This window comes from Chelonia mydas, chromosome 2, assembly GCF_015237465.2.
Source record: "Chelonia mydas isolate rCheMyd1 chromosome 2, rCheMyd1.pri.v2, whole genome shotgun sequence".
NCBI classification, from domain to species: domain Eukaryota; kingdom Metazoa; phylum Chordata; order Testudines; family Cheloniidae; genus Chelonia; species Chelonia mydas.
In genome coordinates, this window is record NC_057850.1 from 227,351,408 (window position 1) to 227,372,837 (window position 21,430).

Genomic DNA, 21,430 nt, shown 5'->3' on the forward strand with positions numbered 1-21,430 from the left:
CCCACACATGCATGTGTACACACATACACACTAGTGAATTTACAAATAATTCTGCACCAGCAATCTGAGTATTGTCCCTAAAGTGCATTTAAAATTATGAATACAATATTTGCATAATAGCACTTCTAAATAGATACATGTATTTAAAATTCAACCCACTATTTATTAACAAAGTTACACTGGAAAGTGCTCGTGTTTTATTTTGTTTCTTGAAACCTTGAGTGTCTGGGCTATTTTAAAAAATCATACTAAATACCAAAAGCAATCAGTGCAAATTACTCTATTGTCTAACCTCTGAAATGTTACTTTAGGAAATGTTTTTGAGTTATACAACTATGAAGAGCCTTAAGACTTATTAAAATAATCCTTTCATAATTTCATAAACAGTAAAACCAATTTTTATTGCAATTGTATTAAATGAAATAAATAATACAAAGTGCCTCCTGGCTGAGGATGCTGAATTCTGTTTCAGCTTAAGCTGAATTTTTACAGCTCAGTTATAAACAGCTGACAGGCAATAATTATAATGGAAGCGATGAAGCATCTTTATATCTGGCAATGGGAGGTGGCACAGCTATCGTCTAATCAGAAGGTGTCTAAGCCCCACTTGTTTTATCAGCAGCACGGGTACTATCAAATGAGAAAATAAAATAACAGGCCTGATACTTCAGCCCTTAGGGTATGTCTACACTTACCTCCTTAGCAATCAATCCAGCGGGGGTCGATTTATCGCATCTAGTGAAGATGCGATAAATCGACCGCCGAGCGCTCTCCCGTCGACTCCGGTACTCCACCGAAACGAGAAATATAGGTGGAGTTGACGGGGGAGCGTCAGCAGTTGACCTACTGCAGTGAAGACACCGGGGTAAGTAGCTCTAAGTGCGTCGACTTCAGCTACGCTATTTTTGTAGCTGAAGTTGCGTAACTTAGACCGACTTAGCTTCTCCCCCCCCGCCCCATGTAGACCAGGCCTGAGTCACATGTGGCAAAATTCACAGGCTTACACAGTGCTTAAGTTCTACATCAGCCCTTTGGTGAGGGTTTATGTGGGACTTAAGTGATGCACAGGTCTCATGCCAGCCCTATGCATGGGACTGACTTTCACCCATATAGGCAAGAACAATTGAAGTCAGCTGGACTTAAGGTTGCTAGGTGTCCAGTTTTGACCAGAACACCTAGTCAAAAAGGGACCCTGGTCAGCACAGCTGACTGGGTCACTAGAAGTCCACGTGGCCGCAGCGGCGTGCTCCACGCAGCTCCTGGAAATGGCCAGCATGTTCCGCTGGCTCCTAAGTGCTGGGGTGGCCAGGGGTCTCCATGCGCAGCCCCTGCCTGTGGGACAGGCACCACCCTGAGCGCCGGCTCTGCAGCTCCCATTGGCTGGGAACCGCAGCCAATGGGAGCTGCGGGGGAGATGGCTGCAGACAGGGCCAGTTCATGGAGACCCCTGGCTGCCCCTGCACCTAGGAGCCAGAGGGACATGTTGCCACTTCCGGGAGCTGCCTGAGGTAAGCGCTGGCTGAAGCCCACATCACGAACCCGCTCCCAACCCCTGCCCCAGCCCTGAGCCCCCCCCCCCCCCCCCCCAAACTCACTGAAGCCCACACCCCAACCTCCTGTCCCCCTCCTGCATTCTGCATCCTGTGGCCCCAGCCCAGAGCCCCTTCCTGCACCCCAACCCCTCATCCCCAGCCCCACCCCAGAGCCCACACCCCCCACACTCTTACCCCCTACTCCAGCCTGGAGCCCCCTCCCACACTCTCAACCCCTTGGCCCCAGTCTGGAGCCTCCTCCTGCACCCCAAATCCCTTATCCTCAGCCGACCCCAGAGCCTGCACCACCAGCCAGAACCCTTATCTCCTCACACACCCCAACCCCCTGCCCCAGCCCAGTGAAAATGAGCAAGTGAGCGAGGGTGGGGGTGGGGAGATGGAGAAAGTGGGGGGCGGGGCAGGGGTGTTCGGTTTTCTTCAATCAGAAAGTTGGCAACCCTAACTTCAGCGGTTGGGGACCTGAGGACTGAATCCATCTGGAGAATCAGATTCTGCACTGCCATGTACCTTGTGTGCTCATTGACACCTGTGCAAGCCTTGCCACATCAGAATGGTAGCGTTTTACATTCATTTTGTACATATATAAACAGTTCCTAAGGGGCCGGGCAGTGGAAGCCTCAGTGGTCTCGTCATTTTTTATGTAGATATTTTGTAGTTAACAGACCCCTTTAAAATGACTAGAAGTGGTCTGAGGCCTCTGAAAACCTCAAACCAGCTATCTAAGAGCTGCTATTAATACTGTACAATCTAACTTGTTTTAAAAAGAAAAAAAGTGTGATTTGCACTGCCTATTCGTAGAACTTACCTTGAAATAATATTATCCTAAGCTCTTTCTTGGCCACATAAAATGTATTGATTAAGCATAAATGCAGAGAAGAAATTTACGTGGACAGAATTTTGACTAAATCTCTCTTTCCCCTGCAATTCTTCTTGAATTATTCTGTTTCCTGGGATGAAATGAGCAGGTAGAAAGAAACTGGTGCTACACTAGCATGTTTGGAAGTTGTGTGTGTTTGACCTCTAATAACCATATCCTGCTTTTGCTGAAGACAATGGGGCATTTGCTTTTGGGACTTTGATGTCAGCAGGGATGGAACTGGGGCCAAGAAAAGGTATTCAAAGATATTTCCCATCTTCCCTCTTTGGAGTTTCCCATGTTGATTATATGCTGTGGAAATCAATCTCCTAACTAACAAGTTTGTCAAGGTTAATGGTTGGGGTTTAATGTTTGGCTTGCTGTAGATAATTCTTTCTTCTATTTATTTTATCTCTGCTATTTCCAAGGGTATGTAAAGGGAAGGGTAACCACCTTTCTGTATACAGAACTATAAAATCCCTCCTGGCCAGAGGCAAAACCCTTTCACCTGTAAAGGGGTAAGAAGCTAAGATAATCTCGCTGGCACCTGACCAAAAAGACCAATGAGGAGACAAGATACTTTCAGAGCTGGAGTTGAGGGGAAACAAAGGGTCTGTCTGTCTGTCTGTCTGTGTGATGCTTTTGCTGGGAACAGAACAGGAATGGAGTATTAGAACTTGTTAGTAAGTAATCTAGCTAGAAATGCGTTAGATTTCCTTTTGTTTAAATGGCTGGTAAATAAGCTGTGTTGAATGGAATGTATATTCCTGTTTTCGTGTCTTTTTGTAACTTAAGGTTTTGCCTAGAGGGATTCTCTATGTTTTGAATCTGATTACCCTGTAAGGTATTTACCATCCTGATTTTACAGAGGTGATTCTTTTACTTTTTCTTCAATTAAAAGTCGTCTTTTAAGATCCTGATTGCTTTTTCATTGTTCTTAAGATCCAAGGGTTTGGGTCTGTGTTCACCTATGCAAATTGGTGAGGATTTTTATCAAGCCTTCCCCAGGAAAGGAGGTGTAGGGCTTGGGGGGATATTTTGGGGGGAAGACGTCTCCAAGTGGGCTCTTTCCCTGTTGTTTGTTTAACACACTTGGTGGTGGCAGCATAGGGTTCAAGGACAAGGCAAAGTTTGTACCTTGAAGAAGTTTTTAACCCAAGCTGGTAAGAATAAGCTTAGGTGGTCTTTCATGCAGGTCCCCACATCTGTATCCTAGAGTTCAGAGTGGGGAAGGAACCTTGACATGGTGGCAGAGTGGTGGGATCATTTTAAGATTTTTTTTTTAGATAATTTTGTGATTTTTTTTTTAGATCATTTTGAAGCAGAAGCACAGTAGGATTTTAAAAGGTCATTTTTTTTCCTTTGGTCTGCTTGGAAGCAGGTTTTAAGCTAAAAGCAGTTAGAGTTTTTTTGTCTCTGCCTGGGGGCCAAAGCAGCAAGTGTAACAAAGGGATTTGTCTTTTTTGAGCTGGAGTTTTCTCTACCTCAAGGCAGGGTAGTTAACCCCCTGCAGGGAAATTCATAAGTTTTCACAGACCTGAAAAGTTTTGGTTTTTTTTAAGCTAAGAGTAACTAGAGGGTTTTTCTGTCTATTTGCCTGGAGACAAAGGATTTTTCTGTAGGCTCAGAATAGCTACCAGAGAACATAGGTATCACATTACAGCACACACAAAGAATTTACAAGCCAGTTTTTTGTTTTTTTTTAACTCTCGGGTGTAAAGTTAGTTAAAAACAGAGAGGCTAAGATGACAGAACCCAAGGCAAAAAAGCCAAAGAGGCTGCCCACAGGAGAGAAATGGAGGTAAAGGAAAAAGAACAGAAGCATGCTGAGGAGGAAAAAGAGGCTGCCCACAGGAGAGAAATGGAGGCAAAGGAAAAAGAGTGGAAGCATGCACTGGAGATGGAGAAGGCAAAGGCTCTGCAGAATAGCAATCCTTCTCCAGTTACCGTTTCACATCCCAGGAAGTTTCCCACCTACAAGGCAGGCGATGATATCGAGGCCCTCTTAGAAAACTTCGAAAGGGCCTGCCTTGGGTAAAGGATTTCTACAGACCAGTACATGGTAGAGCTGAGGCCGCAGCTCAGTGGACCCTTAGCAGAGGTGGTGGCTGAAATGCCTAAGGAACACATGAACAAGTATGAACTGTTTAAAATCAAGGCGAGAGTCAGAATGGGGCTAACACCTGAGCATTCCCATCAGCGGTTCAGAGCCCTAAGGTGGAAACCAGACGTGTCATTTACCCGACATGCCTACCACATTGTGAAACATTGGGATGCGTGGATATCAGGAGCAAGTGTTAAATCTCCAGAAGATTTGCCCTTCCTAATGCAAACGGAGCAGTTCTTAGAGGGTGTTCCTGAGGAAATAGAAAGATACATCCTAGATGGGAAGCCCAAAACTGTAATTGAGGTGGGGGAGATTGGAGCCAAATGGGTGGAGGTGGCAGAAAACAAAAAAAACTGGTCGCAGTTGGAGCAGATACCAGAAGGGACAATCTCAGACCACACCCTACTACTGGGGACAGCCCAACGCCGCAACTACACACCAAGGAACACTCCAGACACCTTATCGTCCTACTCTTCTCCAGCAACCCACCTCGCCCCAGTGACCCATCAGCTGGACGATGTTTTAAATGTAATGAGCCGGGGTATATAAAGGCCAACTGCCCCAAGAAAGATTACAGTTCATTGCACCAGAATCACACCAGAGGTCCTCAGGCCCAGATACCTCCCAGATACCCTCGGAGTGGAGGGAAACTGTGAGTGTGGGCGGAAAGAAGGTCACCATGTGGAGGGACACCGGAGCGCAAGTGTCAGCTATCCATGCTTCCTTAGTGGACCCCAATTTAATCGACCCAGAGATCCAAGTGACAATTCAACTCTTCAAGTCCAACTCTTTCAATTTGCCTACAGCCAAGTTGCCTGTCCAGTACAAGGGCTGGTCAGGAACATGGACTTTTGCAGTCTATGATGATTATCCCATCCCCATGCTGTTGGGGGAAGACTTGGCCAATCATGTGAAGCTAGCCAAGAGGGTGGGAATGGTCACCCGCAGCCAGGCTAAGCAAGCTGTCACACCTACCTCTATTCCGGAAACTTCTACCAGGACCCGGTCAGAGGTAACGGAACTGAACCCCATGCCAACGTCTGCAACAGCAGTAGTGGATCCAGTCCCAGAGACCCAGACAGAGCCAGTCCCAGCACCAGAACCATTGCCAGCACTGAATCCGGTACTTGCAACCCCAACACCAGCGGGCCCCACCGAACCTGCACTGGCAGAGCAGATAACCCTACACGAGGCTCAGCTGGAGCCTGAACCCCAACATAGTGCACCAGCAGAGAGTGGTTCACAGTCAACGGAAACAGCCCTATCACCTGCATCGCTTCCAGGGGGACCAATCCTAGGTCTACAATCTAATGAGGAACTGATGTCTCCAGCATCAAGGGAACAGTTCCAGACTGAACAGGAAGCAGATGAAAGCCTCCAGACAGCTTGGACGGCGGCATGGAGCAACCCACTGCCCCTCAGCTCTTCTAATTGATCCAGGTTTGTTGTAGAAAGAGGACTTCTATACAAGGAAACTCTTTCTGGTGGACACCAGGAAGATTGGCATCCTCAGAGATAGCTGGTAGTTCCAGCTAAGTACTGAGTAAAGCTCTTGAGCTTAGTCCACGATCATCCTAGTGGCCATGCTGGGGTGAACAGGACCAAAGACCATTTGGGGGGGGTCATTCCATCTGGGAGGGAATGGGCAAGGATGTTTCTACCTATGTCCGGTCTTGTGAGGTATGCCAAAGAGTGGGAAAACCCCAAGCCCAGGTCAAAGCCACTCCCCATCATTGAGGTCCCATTTCAGCAAGTAGCTGTGGATATTCTGGGTCCTTTTCCAAAAAAGACACCCAGAGGAGAGCAATACATACTGACTTTCATGGATTTTGCCACCTGATGGCCGGAAGCAGTAGCTCTAAGCAACACCAGGTCTAAAAGTGTGTGCCAGGCACTAACAGACATTTTTGCCAGGTAGGTTGGCCCTCCGACATCCTCACAGATGCAGGGACTAATTTCCTGGCAGGAACTATGGAAAGCCTTTGGGAAGCTCATGAGGTAAATCACTTGGTTGCCACCCCTTACCATCGTCAAACAAATGGCCTGGTGGAGAAATTTAATGGAACTTTGGGGGCCATGGTACATAAATTCATAAATGAGCACTCCAATGATTGGGACCTAGTGTTGCAGCAGTTGTTCTTTGCCTACAGAGCTGTACCACATCCCAGTGTAGGGTTTTCACCATTTGAACTTGTATATGGCTGCAAGGTTAAAGGGCCATTACAGTTGGTGAAGCAGCAATGGGAGGGATTTACACCTTCTCCAGGAACTAACATTCTGGACTTTGTAACCAACCTACAAAACACCCTCCGAACCTCTCTAGCCCTTGTTAAAGAACACATACAGGATGCTCAAAAAGAGCAAAAAGCCTGGTATGATAAACATGCCAGAGAGCATTCCTACAAAGTAGGAGACCAGGTCATGGTCTTAAAGATGCTCCAGGCCCATAAAATGGAAGTGTCGTGGGATGGGCCATTCACGGTCCAGGAGCACCTGGGAGCTGTTAATTATCTCATAGCATTCCCCAGCTTCAACCGAAAGCCTAAGATATACCATATTAATTCTCCAAAGCCCTTTTATTCCAGAGAATTAAAGGTTTGTCAGTTTACAGCCCAGGGAGGAGATGACGCTGAGGCCTGAAGGTGTCTACTATGAAGGGAAAAGTGCTGGTGGCGTGGAAGAGGTGAACCTCTCCATGACCCTTGCGCGTATGCAGCGACAGCAGATCCAGGAGCTGTGCACTAGCTACGCGCCGACGTTCTCAGCCACCCTAGGACTGACTGAACAGGCATACCACTCCATTGACACAGGTAATGCTCACCCAGTTAAAGTCCAACCTTATCGGGTGTCTCCTCAAGCCAAAACTGCTATAGAATGGGAGATCCAGGATATGTTACAGATGGGTGTAATCTGCCCCTCTGGCAGTGCATGGGCATCTCCAGTGGTTCTAGTTCCCAAACCAAATGGGGAGATATGTTTTTGCGTGGACTACCGTAAGCTAAATGCTGTAACTCACCCAGACAACTATCCAACGCGACACACAGATGAACTATTAGAGAAACTGGGACGGGCCCAATTCATCTCTACCTTGGATTTAACCAAGGGGTACTGGCAGGTACCGCTAGATAAATCCGCCAAGGAAAGGTCAGCCTTCACCACACATGTTGGGCTGTATGAATTTAATGTACTCCCTTTCGGGCTGCAGAATATATCCACCACCTTCCAAAGACTTGTAGATGGTCTCCTAGTGGGATTAGGAGAATATGCAGTCGCCTACCTTGACAATGTGGCCATATTTTCGGATTCCTGGGCAGAACACCTGGAACATCTACAAAAAGTCTTTGAGTGCATAAGGGAGGCAGGACTAACTGTTAAGGCTAAGAAGTGTCAAATAGGCCTAAACAGAGTGACTTACCTTGGACACCAGGTGGGTCAAGGAACTATCAACCCCCTACAGGCCAAAGTGGATGCTATCCAAAAGTGGCCTGTCCCAAAGTCAAAGAAACAGGTCCAATCCTTCTTAGGCTTGGCCGGATATTACAGGGGATTTGTACCGCAATACAGCCAAATCGCTGCCCCACTGACAGACCTAATCAAAAAGAAACAGCCAAATGCCGTTCAGTGGACCGAAGAGTGTCAGAAGGCCTTTAACCAGCTTAAAGCGACACTCATGTCTGACTCTGTGCTAAGGGCCCCAGACTTTGACAAACCGTTCCTAGTAACCACAGATGCATCCGAGCATGGTGTGGGAGCAGTTTTAATGCAGGAAAGACCGGATCAAGAATTCCATCCTGTAGTGTTTCTCAGCAAGAAGCTGTCTGAGTGGGAAAGCAACTGGTCAGTCAGTGGAAAAGAATGTTACGCCATTGTCTAACCTCTGGAAAAGCTACTCCCATACGTTTGGGTACGGCGTTTCCACCTGCAAACCAACCATGCTGCACTACAGTGGCTTCATACCACCCCGGGAAATAACAAAAAACTTATTCGGTGGAGTTTAGCTCTCCAAGATTTTGATTTCGACATCCAACAAATCTCAGGAGCTTCTAACAAAGTGGCTGATGCACTCTCCCGTGAAAGTTTCCCAGAATCAACTGGCTAAAATCGTCTTTGAGATGTGGAAAATATTGTTAGTCTTTATACACTTGGTAGTATATTTAGAGGTGCATGTGTCTTATTAACACTGTTTTCTACTAGAGCTCCAGGAAGAAATCACAGCCTGTGTTTGACCCTATCTGTGATTTGGGGGGCGTGTCATAAGTATAAAGGGAAGGGTAACCATCTTTCTGTATACAGAACTATAAAATCCCTCCTGGCCAGAGGCAAAACCCTTTCATCTGTAAAGGGGTAATAAGCTAAGATAATCTCGCTGGCACCTGACCAAAATGACCAATGAGGAGACAAGATACTTTCAAAGCTGGAGGGGTGGAAACAAAGGGTCTGTCTGTCTGTCTGTGTGATGCTTTTGCTGGGAACAGAACAGAAATGGAGTATTAGAACTTGTTAGTAAGTAATCTAGCTGGAAATGCGTTAGATTTCCTTTTGTTTAAATGGCAGGTAAATAAGCTGTGCTGAATGGAATGTATATTCCTGTTTTCGTGTCTTTTTGTAACTTAAGGTTTTGCCTAGAGGGATTCTCTATGTTTTGAATCTGATTACCTTGTAAGGTATTTACCATCCTGATTTTACAGAGGTGATTCTTTTACTTCAATTAAAAGTCGTCTTTTAAGATCCTGATTGCTTTTTCATTGTTCTTAAGATCCAAGGGTTTGGGTCTGTGTTCACCTATGCAAATTGGTGAGGATTTTTATCAAGCCTTCCCCAGGAAAGGAGGTGTAGGGCTTGGGGGGATATTTTGGGGGGAAGACGTCTCCAAGTGGGCTCTTTCCCCGTTCTTTGTATAACACGCTTGATGGTGGCAGCATAGGGTTCAAGGACAAGGCAAAGTTTGTACCTTGAGGAAGTTTTTAACCTAGGCTGGTAAGAATAAGCTTAGGTGGTCTTTCATGCAGGTCCCCACATTTGTATCCTAGAGTTCAGAGTGGGGAAGGAACCTTGACACCAGGCATCTCCTTCCATGGTACCTGAGCACCTAATTCATTCTTGGACTAATTCATTTGTCAAAACAATTGTGTGACAAACTCTGCTTTACAATGATGCAAAAAAGGTTCAAGTGTCATCTGGAAGTTAAAATAATTAAAATGTCTGAACTTTCTTATGCAAAAGAGATATTAAAAGTCTCCTACCATGTTGATTGTAATGGAAACAGTGTAACAGATTGAACTGTTTTATCTTTAAGGAATCATGAGCCCTTAAATCTGAGGCTCAGAAGAAGAATAATTGACTTTGTTAGTGAGTGGCCATGTGCAATTTTAAAGATGATTTGCTTCATATTTTTTTGGATGGCACATTTGTCTGGCTCATGGTGGCTAACTCTGGAGGTTACTGTAGGCAGTGCAGATCTACGAATCCTGAGAGATTGGAAGTGAAGTTGATTTTTTCAAGTTAGTCTGAATTAACTTGATTAAATGGCATTATTATTTATTTACATTGCTTATAAAACAACACTTAAGTGTTGTAAAATTCCAGTATATTTAATATTACTATATAAATACTCAGTGCTGTTACTCAACTATCATCAGATACTGAAATGTCAATTTAATTGTGCAACACATTTTCCCTGCAATAAAAATACAGTTTTCTGAGATTTATTAAACTTTTTCTGAACTCACAACTTTTGCCTTTGCCTTTTTATGCCACCTAAGAATCCTGGTGCATGTTAAGGTCAAGTGGAAAAAAAAAAAAGCAGCAGCTAGTGGTTCTCTTAGTTAATGCAGTCACATTTCACACCTTGACACTTGTTTTTAGATAGTAAGCTAAGTATGATGGCCTTATCCAAGGCCATATTGGATGTCGTTCCCATCATAAAACCACTGTTTTGGATGACACAACTGAGTATGGGCAGCCCCAGCAGTGAACCAGAAAAGCTGTTTATCTAATTTGTCCTCAGCACGGTTGTGGACAGTGGGAGCCCCATCACTAATGCAATAAGGAATGCATTTATGAGGAAGTATTACAGTGATGTGGCCTAAAGATCTTGCAAACTCGCCCCATCCCCCAGCCCTTTAGCCAGATGACTCTCTAGCTACTGGATAACTTTGGACAAAATCGACCTGAGATAATTGACCAGTCCGATTTACATCCTGGGGGTCTTTCCTTGTCTTACACTTTGCAATCAAATGTAGTAGAGTATCTAATTATAAGCAAGCTTTTACTGGTGCTAAGAGTATTTTCTGATTAGGCTTCCACTTTTGGCTCCCACATGCAAAAGGCTATGATAGGTGGCTCCTGCTTGTGGCTGGCTCTGACCCGATGTGATAGGAAAGTCTCCGAGAAGTTTTCTCCCTACCTTAGGCTCCTGCGCAGGGACTGTAGGGTGGGGAGCAGAGCTGCTACTCCATGCTATTGCCACTTGTTAGCACCAGCCTCTCCAAAAAGAGTGGGGTGGTGTAGTGGCCACAGCCCTGTCCCCATACCTGCCAGTAGAGTTGGCTAACTACAGAAGGCAGTGCAGACTGCACCCATTTAAAAGGCATGTGCTAATTTGTATCCTGGGTTGCTCCAGAAAGAATGCTAGCAGTGATATCTCTCTGTGTTTGGGCAGAATCACATATAGTTTTTCTGCATGCAGTTCATCCAGTGAAAGCCAAGCCAAGTGGCTGAACCCATATGATTTGTACAGGGGAATGGCACCTGCACTTTGGCATCCTGCTAGTTGAGGAATATGACCAAGATAAGACATTCCACTTCCTATAGCTGATGTGGGATAATTGCTCATGTATAAGAATTGGCAAAGATTATTGCCCTCAGTAATGTTTAAAAGCGTTCCTCTTAATTTACCGTGCAGGTGAGAGAGTTTGATTCTGGTTTTATTATAAGATGATTGAGATGTATGATAATGTACGCCGGAAATCAAACATCTCTTTAATTGTGCTCATCCTTTTACTTGGGGACAGCAAGCAGAGTATTCCCATTACACTTCACTTTACACCCTCCTGGAGTTCCTGCATCCAGCCACCTTGCCTGCTGAAGAGGGTTCAGGTGAGGTCTGTCGGTACCACTCCTAACTGGGAATTGAGAAATGCAAAGCTCTCCCACTGCATAGAAGCAGTTCATACAAAAATTACCAGCCTATTTTTATGACGTTAACATTTTTAACATATGCTCTTCTCCCATGGTTAAACAGGAGAAAATATGTCTGTGCCTGTATCTGACTTTGTTCCTGGTGAATCATATAGAATCTGTACCTTGGTCTAAACATAAAATGTCATCACATTAAAAAAGCCTGCTCTGGGATAACATGCTAAGTAGCTCCTGGGGTGGTATCTGAAGAGCCATTTGAATATGAGTATTCAAAGTGGTGTGCACACATAGCCTAGGGTAGGTGATGAACATAAATGAACGATTGCATGATTGAATTTCTAGTTTGTGCCTGTACCGGGCATGAAGCAGCTTCTCTATAGTGTGAACATAAAAGATACCCCCAGGAAAGGGAAGGAACACGCAAGTAATGCTTGGATATTTCCCAGTGGGAAAAGAATATCGCTGTGGCAGAGTGTAGTGCCCAGCACAGAACAACCCCCAACCAGTTACAATACAGGTGATGACTTGTTCCACACAAAGATCAACTGAATCGCAAGAAATAAACCTAATGATAGAATCTAAAGCCTCAGAGCTGTCAGCGATTGGGCTCCAGAAAGACACGGTTTTGGTTTAGTTGTGCTTCTCTCAGAGAGTGAGATTGGTGAGGCTGTGATAGTCTTGTTTTCTGCACAACGGGCTAGGAAGAGAATTATAAACTGCTTGCCTGAAGAATAAAACTGAGGAGTTTCTCCAGCAGTACTTTGTTTTGCTGAGGCACCATGCTGCTTGTGCAGGAGGTGCCAAGTATGATTGAGAAAGCTGTTGGAACCGGGTGTACGTTCAGTCTTTGCCCTGCCCTTCTCCTCACACAACAACTGGCTCTCCCCGTGTTCCTGTGAAAATCATACCAAACAATGTAAGCAAGTTCCTTTCTATTCCTGTACAGTCAAAATGTGCAGTTGCTTTGGTAACACTGAAAAACAAGCAACCCTCCCCTTTCCCCTTGCTGCGGGGGAGATGGAGGCTAATCTTGGGACATGGGGTGATGAGGGCACATTCTTCCTTCATGCTAAGATGGTTGGAGGGGTCCTCAGGAAGGCTGCGGCAGCACATTCTTCTCCTTCCTGCTCCCGTGCAACACATTCTTCTTTCTTCCTCTCCTGGGGTTTTTTTGCATCCCATCCTGCCACTGGGGTCTCAATAGCACATTATTTCTAACCCCCCTCTGACTCAGGGAGGAAAGCTTGCCAGCACATTCCCTCTGTAGGAGACAGGAGGGGGAGAGGATACCAAAGCATATTCTTCTTCTCCAGACCGTAGCTGGTTTTACAGTCACAGGCATCACTGGCTATAGATCATCTGGTCTGTTTAGACCCAGCTGTCGTAATGTTTATGTACAATCCTGTGACTGGGTCTGATGGCAATCTTTTATTCCGAAAATTTAATGATTAAAGGAAAAATTATCAAACTCTGGCACTTCATATTCAGCACCATAATAAAAGTAGTCTGATCTTCAAAGGTCCTGTAGCTTTCATTGACTTCACTGGGACCTGTGAGTTCTCTGAAAATCAGGCTAATTTTATTGTGTTGACTAAATATCAGTTTAGATGCTTAATTTTAGGCCACCTACTTAAGACATTTTTGGCTTAGATGATCATAATAAATACATGGACATAAGAATGGACATTTAAAGACATTTAAAAAAATCCTGCCTGGTCTTTTGCAAAATAAAGAATTCTGGACTGTATGTAGCGTTCTTTAGCATCCTTAATGTTCTTACCATGTGACAATAACGTGGGCTATGGGTTTGATCGCACAAGTTGATTCCTCATCATCTTCTACTTCTCAGCCTGCCCCCCCCCATAAAAATGTATTTTCCTAACCTTTCGTTATCAGTTTTGTATTGCCATAATTTAATTTGAACAATAAAATTGTTTCCAGATTGTCAAGTCTGAGATGGAAAGACAGTGTTATTTATATGTTAGTAAAGCAGATAGTCTTCTTCCAGTTCAGTTTGGATCCAGAAAGGTTTTTTGGTGATAAACCTGAAAACTGCTTTCATTATTAAGTGAGAGGAACACTGCATTAAAGTTTGTTAGAATAGTTTTACTTCAGACATGTAGTGCTTGTGCTTTGTTCCACTAGATGGTTTCAAAGGTTACTGTGGTCCAAAGCACTTTTCTTAGTTCTGAGGTCAATAATGGTGGAAACAGAAATGATGCAACATATTTCTCAATTTAAAATAAATTAGGTCAGATTCATTAACATTTTAGGGCGCTTTTAAAGTGGCCTTTCTGCTTGAAAACGAAAGGGGTGTGTGTGTGTGTGTGGGTTAAAGCAATGATCGGACACACCAGAGTTTATCCCTTGATGCCAGCTGACTCAGCCCTCTCCTTCTTTGTGTCTCCTCTGCCTTCAGTAAGGATCTTATCTGTCACAGATGTTTCTGGTGTCCTGTTTCCTTGACATCATCTTATGGAGGCTTCAGAGATGCAGAATCTCTCTCAGCTCCCCACAGCTCATTGCTTCCCAACAAAGTGGAATTTCATGTCCAGAGTAGGTGTGAGGCGACCCCTGGTGACTAGTGGCAGAGGTGGTGGCATCCTTTCAATCATTTCATTTAGCTTCAGCCATTTATTGACACCCATGCTTGACTTTCCCATACCAACTAGTATTCTTTATGGAACCAACCTGAAGCTGGTACTGGGACCTGATACTGGGAGCAGGCACTGCTAAATGCCTAGCTCACTTGTAAGATGGCAAGTGGATGTGGTAATGTAGTAAAAACCTAACTCTGAATGTGTCCCCCCGACCATTTAGTTTACAATGGCCCAGAGTATGAACGTCCCCATTTCTCTTGTGCAAATCTTCTGCAAAGTAGTATGATTGCTACTGCTGTATCAGGCCACTCATCTTTTGAAAGTGGTTGTTACTGGTCACCTTGTTTTTCGGATGATTCTTAGCATGTTCTGGAATGGCATTAGTCTGATTTCCCACTGATTTCTCAAGGGAAGTAAAGATAAAAATATAGTGTCATGCCACATTTTATACATGTGTAAAACATTAAATGTATTAAATATTTAGGGCCAAATTTTCAGAAAGGCACACTTGAGGCATTACACTGTTATGTATCTACAGGCCAGCAGTTACCATGATGACATGTGAAAATCAAGGAACTCTGTGTGCAAATGGCTATTTTGGAACCTGTTGAGCTGGTCTCATGGGCATTTACCTGATTTTTATGTACACTTCTGTTAACTACATGTGCAAATATAGATACACAATTGTGTGTGGACCTCCAGCTTCCCTGTCCAAAAATGTGGTCCTTGTTGTTTAATACAGACCGGCACCTCAAGAAAAATATTGACAGTAGCCCTTATGTACCATATTTATTCTCTATTTCTTTTCGTCTACTTTTTTTAATTAGTTAGGACATTTGCATGACAATGGGATCTCTTTATTTTAGAGTTAATGTCTTCTTGCTTTACCTGAAGTCCTATGCCTGTGATTGTGACATTGCAATCGTTTTCACAGCAGATAGCTATGATGTCAAATGCAAAGAATTCTGATTTTGGGTGGGAAGCAGGCAGCTGGAGCAAATTAAATGCTTCTGAAGCAAAGATTCTGGTTTTGCGCATAGTTAAAATACTAACAACAAGGAGCCCGAAGTCCTTCATCATATAGTCCTTATACTCAGGTAAAACTCTAGTCCAATGGAGATTAAAAAAACACAAGATGTATGTATAGCTGCAGAATTGTTTCTGGGGAGGATGATTTTCAATAGTTTCCAGGAGTTATTAGCTGACGAGCTAAGTGCCTTTTTCGTGAGATCACTATATTAAATCTATACTTTTTATCATCTGTTTTTTATCCCATGCAGATGTCTTTGTATTGTCTGTTTGTTATCATACGACACTTTGTCTAAAACCAGGATGTGGCCAGCCTTTTTAACAAGGTGTATGCAAATTGATACCCATGAGCCTTTGCACAAACATCTTTCCAATCCTGTGATAATCATTCATCTAGAAAAATGAGTCTGAAAGCAAATATATCTGGCTTTAACAAACGATTCTCTTGTCTTACAGAGAGAGGATGCAAGCCATGGAGAAACAGATTGCCAGTTTAACTGGTCTTGTTCAGTCTGCGCTTTTTAAAGGGCCAAATACAAGTAATAGCAAAGATGCTTCTAGGTAAAAAAAAGAATTCATTAAATCTGTTTCTCTGTAATTATTGTTAATGATCAATCAGCAAAATTAAACGTTTAATGTAATAACAGAAGACTGAATGCTCAACATTTAAAAACTTTTTTATCACTTTTGATAAGAGCTGGATTGTTAGGCAGAGTGGGAAAAGTATTCCAGCCAATGAATGGAGATTTAACTGCATTGTTCTTGTTGATGTTAATAGGAATAATATGGTTAAATCTCTGTGCTTAGTGCTGGAAATGTACCCCTTTGCTTAACCTGTATTTAAAAGCTTATTTTGAAAAACAAACAAACAAAAAACCCACAAATCTACAATCCACCAGCAATTTAAATGAAAAAAACAAAACAAAAAAATCCTGACAACAACAACAAAAACCCAGTTTGTATGGTCAACAGGGTAATTTTTATTTAGTTATGATAAACCTCACTGCAAATCTACAGTAAAGCTAATCCTTGAAAGTTGCTTAAATAGCTATTTGCAAGAAAAATCCGTTTTGGAAATTTTAAAGCTGACTTTTCTTTTCTTTCTTTCTTTAGTGAGAAGATGGTGAAAACCATGTCCAGTAAAAGCAATATTGACAGTGCAGGTAAGACCATTCTTTTTTAATTGTACAGAATACACAAATCTACACTGTAACTCAGAGTCCTGTAGATATTAACATCTTATGGGAATGCTAATGCAACTGTAATTATAGTGTCAGAAGCAAGGCTATAGGCAAAGGATATGAGAACCAATCAGTTCCTTGTTACCAGTGGTTACTCGAAAGGGACAGGGTTTATTCTTCTTTCAAAGTGAAATGCACACCTGTGCAGGGAGCCAGCACAAGATTTAGGTAAGGCATAGCCCTTGTGCTGGTTCTCAGAAAAGGGGTGAATTTCACTGCATATGCATATCTCCTATAATGCATATTCCCAATCCGGACTTGTATTGGGGGAAAAAAATAGTGGTATCCTCTCAAACTCCACCCAAGACAAGCTCTTCCTATGTGAGGTACCAAAATCCCATAGCGCTCACAGCAGACTGTGCAGATATTAAGAATATGATCGCATGTGCTCTGCTGGGCCCTCCCTCTGCAGAGTTTAGATACAGCTATAGGCAAGGCAGGTTTAAGACATAGGAACTTGCCTATGACTATAGCTCTGAGTCATATGAGGGTATTAGCATCTTGGTTACATTATTTTTAAAAATTGTTTCTGTCCCTTATGGTTGGAAAGGAACTTGAAAATGTGACCCAAATGTAACCAATGCAGTGATGTGGGCTTGAGTGTGCAGACCGGCTCCTGCAGAGAGAGGTGCAGCAGCCAGCAGAGTCAGTGAGGAGACTCTATGATCCCACATTCAGCTCCAGAGCAGACCAGGCTCTCGTTGCTTGCATTGTTACTAAAACTCTATTTATGCATATTGAGATGGTTTAAAATATTATTGAATACCTTTTTACCTATCCAAATTGTCAACTAGTAAGAGAAAAAATGGATACCTTTTTTATCCATTGTGGAAATGTCCTATATAATTTAGTAGAGAATTACAACCTTTCTGTAGGATGTTTAAACATTCCTGTAGAATTAAATAGATAATTCTAGCCCTGATGTAGAATTGTATTGGTGGTATTTAAAGCAAACAAACCAGCCCTACAGACAAGGTGTAATTCTAAATTAAATTCTGTAGATTTTTAGTCACTCGCTACAGACCCCTATTACATTTCTAAAGAAACCTATAGATTTCATCTCTATTAAATTCTGTAGGATTTTTCTGTAAGGGTAGTTTGGCAATAAGATGCTATAGATATAATGATGCTAAGAAACGTAGCAGTCAGCAAGATAGCATTTTCTCTTATTAAGCCACATTGATCTGTTACTAACTATTGGCATCCTCCTACAATGTGTTGGGTAGTCATCAGTTCCTATGAAGCCAATAAAGTTTGAGGTTCCTCAGCATATGTCAGGATTAGGTCATATTTAGAGTCACAGTTCTGGGCAATTTTGAGGGGCGGGATAAGGATATTACAAAAGAACATGCCAGCTAACATAAGCATCCATGCAACTACAGTTCTTTAAATTATTTGCAGAAGTGTCAGTTGCTCTGGTAGTCTTCAGCAGCATTCGTTAATTTGTCTCTTTCTGGGCCTGTGTGTGTGTCTATTGCAGTGGATTGAATGCAAGCAGAAGCAGTTCTGTAATTGCCAGGAACACTGTTCCAGCTAAGAGGACTCTGGTCTGGCATGAAATACAGGTTGCCAACCTTGCAGTTTATTAGCAAATCTATTATACCACTCACCAGCCATTCCAGTGGTGATGTTAATTCAGCTCCAAGAATTCCATTTCCCTAGAATAGCAGTGTGACCTCAGATTGAACATGGCCAATAGAAAAACAGACCAGAACTAGAAAATATTGAACATATGCAGTGGAGAACAATTTAAGAGCCTGATACTAGAACTGGATCCCTCCAGTTGAACCCTTGAGCCTGCATGAAACCCCACTGAAGTCAGGATCTCACCCTAAATAGGTAGGACAGTGTTCTTTGGTATAAAAACAGTACAGTTTGTAAAGAAAAAAATGGCTGTTCAATACTTTCAGGCAATTTAGAGAAAAATAATCTGTCTTTCTAGGAACTGCAATAGGATCATATTCAATAACATTCCTATTATCTTCCCCAGTTCATTGTCATTATATGATAAAAATAGATAATATTTTGCAGTCACATAGATCCTGTCAAATACAAAGCACTGTAACAACAATAACTAATTAACCTTCACAATGCCTGTACTAGGTAGCCATGGCAAGTATTATTTATTCTCTTTTCCCTGATGGTGAAACTGATGTAGGGAGATGTTCCCAAGACCACATAAACCAGTCTTATGACTGGATCTCTCCTGACAGCAAATACTGTGCCCACTAGACTGATGTATCCTATATTTTGAACAATTTGAAAGGTTTCTGTTTCTGATATTATAGCACATGCACATTAAAAAACATAGCGCATTTATAATAACTGGAAACTTGAAATCCACCCATCTTTGTATTTCATTTGTTGTAATGGCACTGTGTACCTTTTAGGCCTTCTGGCTGTCCCTGTGCCTTTACTAACTCACACAAACCTTTTTTGCAGCACTGTTTAGGGATGGAGATCATGACTCATGCCATGGCTGAGACCTTGTATTCATGCAGCTACCTACTGTCACTAAGTTCCCCCTAGGTCAGGTTTATGCATGTCACCCACAACTGAGGGTCGCTACCTAAGCCCAAGTTCCAATTCCTATTATCTTAAATAAAACCAGATTTTACTCGCATAGGGTAGTAATAAAGAGGGGGGGACCCCTTAAATAAAAGGGTATGTAAAATACACTCTACAAAAAAAAGCTCTGCTTAGTTACTGAGTTATAAATAATGTTTATATATGAAAACTTCACATAGTACAATAATCTTTGGTCTGACCAAGCAAGGACTGCCTTTGTTCAAGGCATTACATGTTTCAAGGTATGTGGATAATTCGAGCTCCTATTTCCTTTATAGCTCTGCTCAGCTTGTCAGCGTATGCTAAATAATGCCTTTATTTTTCTCCAAACATATTTGAATTTTAACATACCTTCACCCTCCAAAATCAGTTTTGTTGACTCTCATTTGGTCTTGACCGATCCCTGACATGGATCAGGTATGGCCATTAGGCAATAGCCTCTTAAAATACACACTTTCACTTAACTACAGTATACATAGCCATCATCTTTAGTAATTTCAAATAACACTTTAAAACAGAGCTATAGAAAAACATTGATTGAGCAATCCCTTCTAGAGCACTGGTAAGCAGAAATGGGAATTGCTTCCCATCCTTAACAAAGAAACAGCTGTGGAAGATAAAAAGTGACTCAGAAATATAGTACAACATTATATTGTACATCACATATCCTGATGACAGGAGACTTTGATCAGACAGAAATAATATGGGAAAGGCTCATTGGAAACAAACTCAAACCTTCTAAATTGTATATACAGGTACCTGTCCGTGCTTTAATATTGTTATCTCGAATATGGTATTTCATGAAAACCAAAAAGCAGTATCCTTTTAGTTTGCCAACATTTTGGGTCCTTTAGCTTGAAATATTAAATAAATAAAATGAGACTGTTATGGTCATAAAGTCTGCTTATCGTGGTTTTTTCCTTTAGACTCAACTCTGTTTTTTTCACAGAACTCTGTTACACACATCACAGAAATAATAATAAACTGCACAACAGGGTTAAAAAAACAGTGATCTTCCACAAATTTAGTTGTGCAACTGCCACTGACGTGAATGGGAATCCTATAACTATGTCCCTATAAACTACTTCAGCCCCCAAAAGCCAAGAGAAATTAGAATATTAGAAATATTCTATTGATTTATATCTCTCCCAGACATACGCACACCAACAAACACCCACCCACCCTCACTCTTTTCCATCCTATTTTTCTTTTCAAGTGGCCAGGATAGAGAAGGCACAGATTGTCAAAGAACCACAGGCCCAATCCCACTTGCCTATTTCCCTGGAAGGGTGGTAGGAAGGGGCCTTGAGAATTTCCTAAAGAGAGGTGGAATATATTTCTTTCTGTACTTGAATAAGTTGTTATTTATTGGGGAGGGATGGACCATAATACATGCAATGTTTTTGTTTGAACTTGTCTTAATCCATCACTGTTGGTGGGTTGTGCATTGCAGTGGAGAACCTGCCCTTTGTGAATTCCTTATATAATGAGCTATGTCTTCAAAATGTTCTCTCATGGATACACCTGTTGAAAGTGGACCATGCCAGGCTTCGAGCTCTGTTGACTCTTGCAAATGAAACATGATAATTCATGCAGCCTGGTTGACTCGGGCAAAGTCACGTGTATATATATGTAAGACGATGTGCTCTTTAGAAAACCTTTCAGAATCTGGGAACCACAGCTTGTTAGTGGTGAAGTTGCAGCTTTAACTTTGAATGTTCTTATTTTGTTTAGTGGACTCTATTCCAGTATTTGTGAGATTCAAATGATTGTGACACTGTATATATATATATACTATATATCCCTAGTGATATTTGAATACAAGAGGGCTATTTTTAGCGAGTGGATGGGCAACCCAGTTCGAAAAATCTTTGTATTTGGCCTTATCTTTCTCTTCAGTCAAGCCTGGATCAAACCCAAACCTCCTTTAGTGGCCTGGATAGATAAATAAAGGTGTTCTGAAGGATAGTAAAATGGAAGGAGAATGATGGTCTTGTGACTATAGCAAAGGACTGTGAGTTAGAAAGTCTGGGTCCTATTCCATGCTCAGCCACAGACTACCTGTCTGGTCCTGAACATGTTACAAATACTTCACCTCTCTGTGCCTCAGTTTAAAAATGGGGCTGCTGTTCAGCTTTGTTCACTAGCTTTTGTAAAATACTTGGATGTTTTCAATACAAAACACTATAGAAGTGCAAAGTATATTTTGTATTAAATGTCTTTTCGCTCTTGCCTAGCTGGCCTTCTAATCACCAGTCTATAGCGTAGGCCTGCTTCCAAGAGAGAGAACTACACTCCCCATACCAACTATCTTCTCACTCACCTGTCTTGTTCTT

General features: G+C 42.5%; 1 protein-coding gene across 27 annotated transcripts in view; it reads left to right on the forward strand.

Annotated features, from left to right (window-relative positions):
• Positions 1–21,430, forward strand: part of KIAA1217 (KIAA1217 ortholog) — a 511,170-nt gene that overhangs the window by 436,364 nt on the left and 53,376 nt on the right. For 17 of the 27 annotated variants that reach the window (XR_005224058.2, XR_005224057.2, XM_037890862.2 and 14 more), the window contains 2 exons: positions 15,742–15,846; positions 16,399–16,448. Coding sequence is in view for 25 of the 27 variants with exons in the window: in XM_037890862.2 (XP_037746790.1) it covers positions 15,742–15,846; positions 16,399–16,448 (155 nt within the window). In the remaining 2 variants the exon portion in view is untranslated. The remainder of the gene's footprint in view (positions 1–15,741; positions 15,847–16,398; positions 16,449–21,430) is intronic. The other 10 variants (XM_037890856.2, XM_043541333.1, XM_037890860.2 and 7 more) reach the window with 1 other exon arrangement.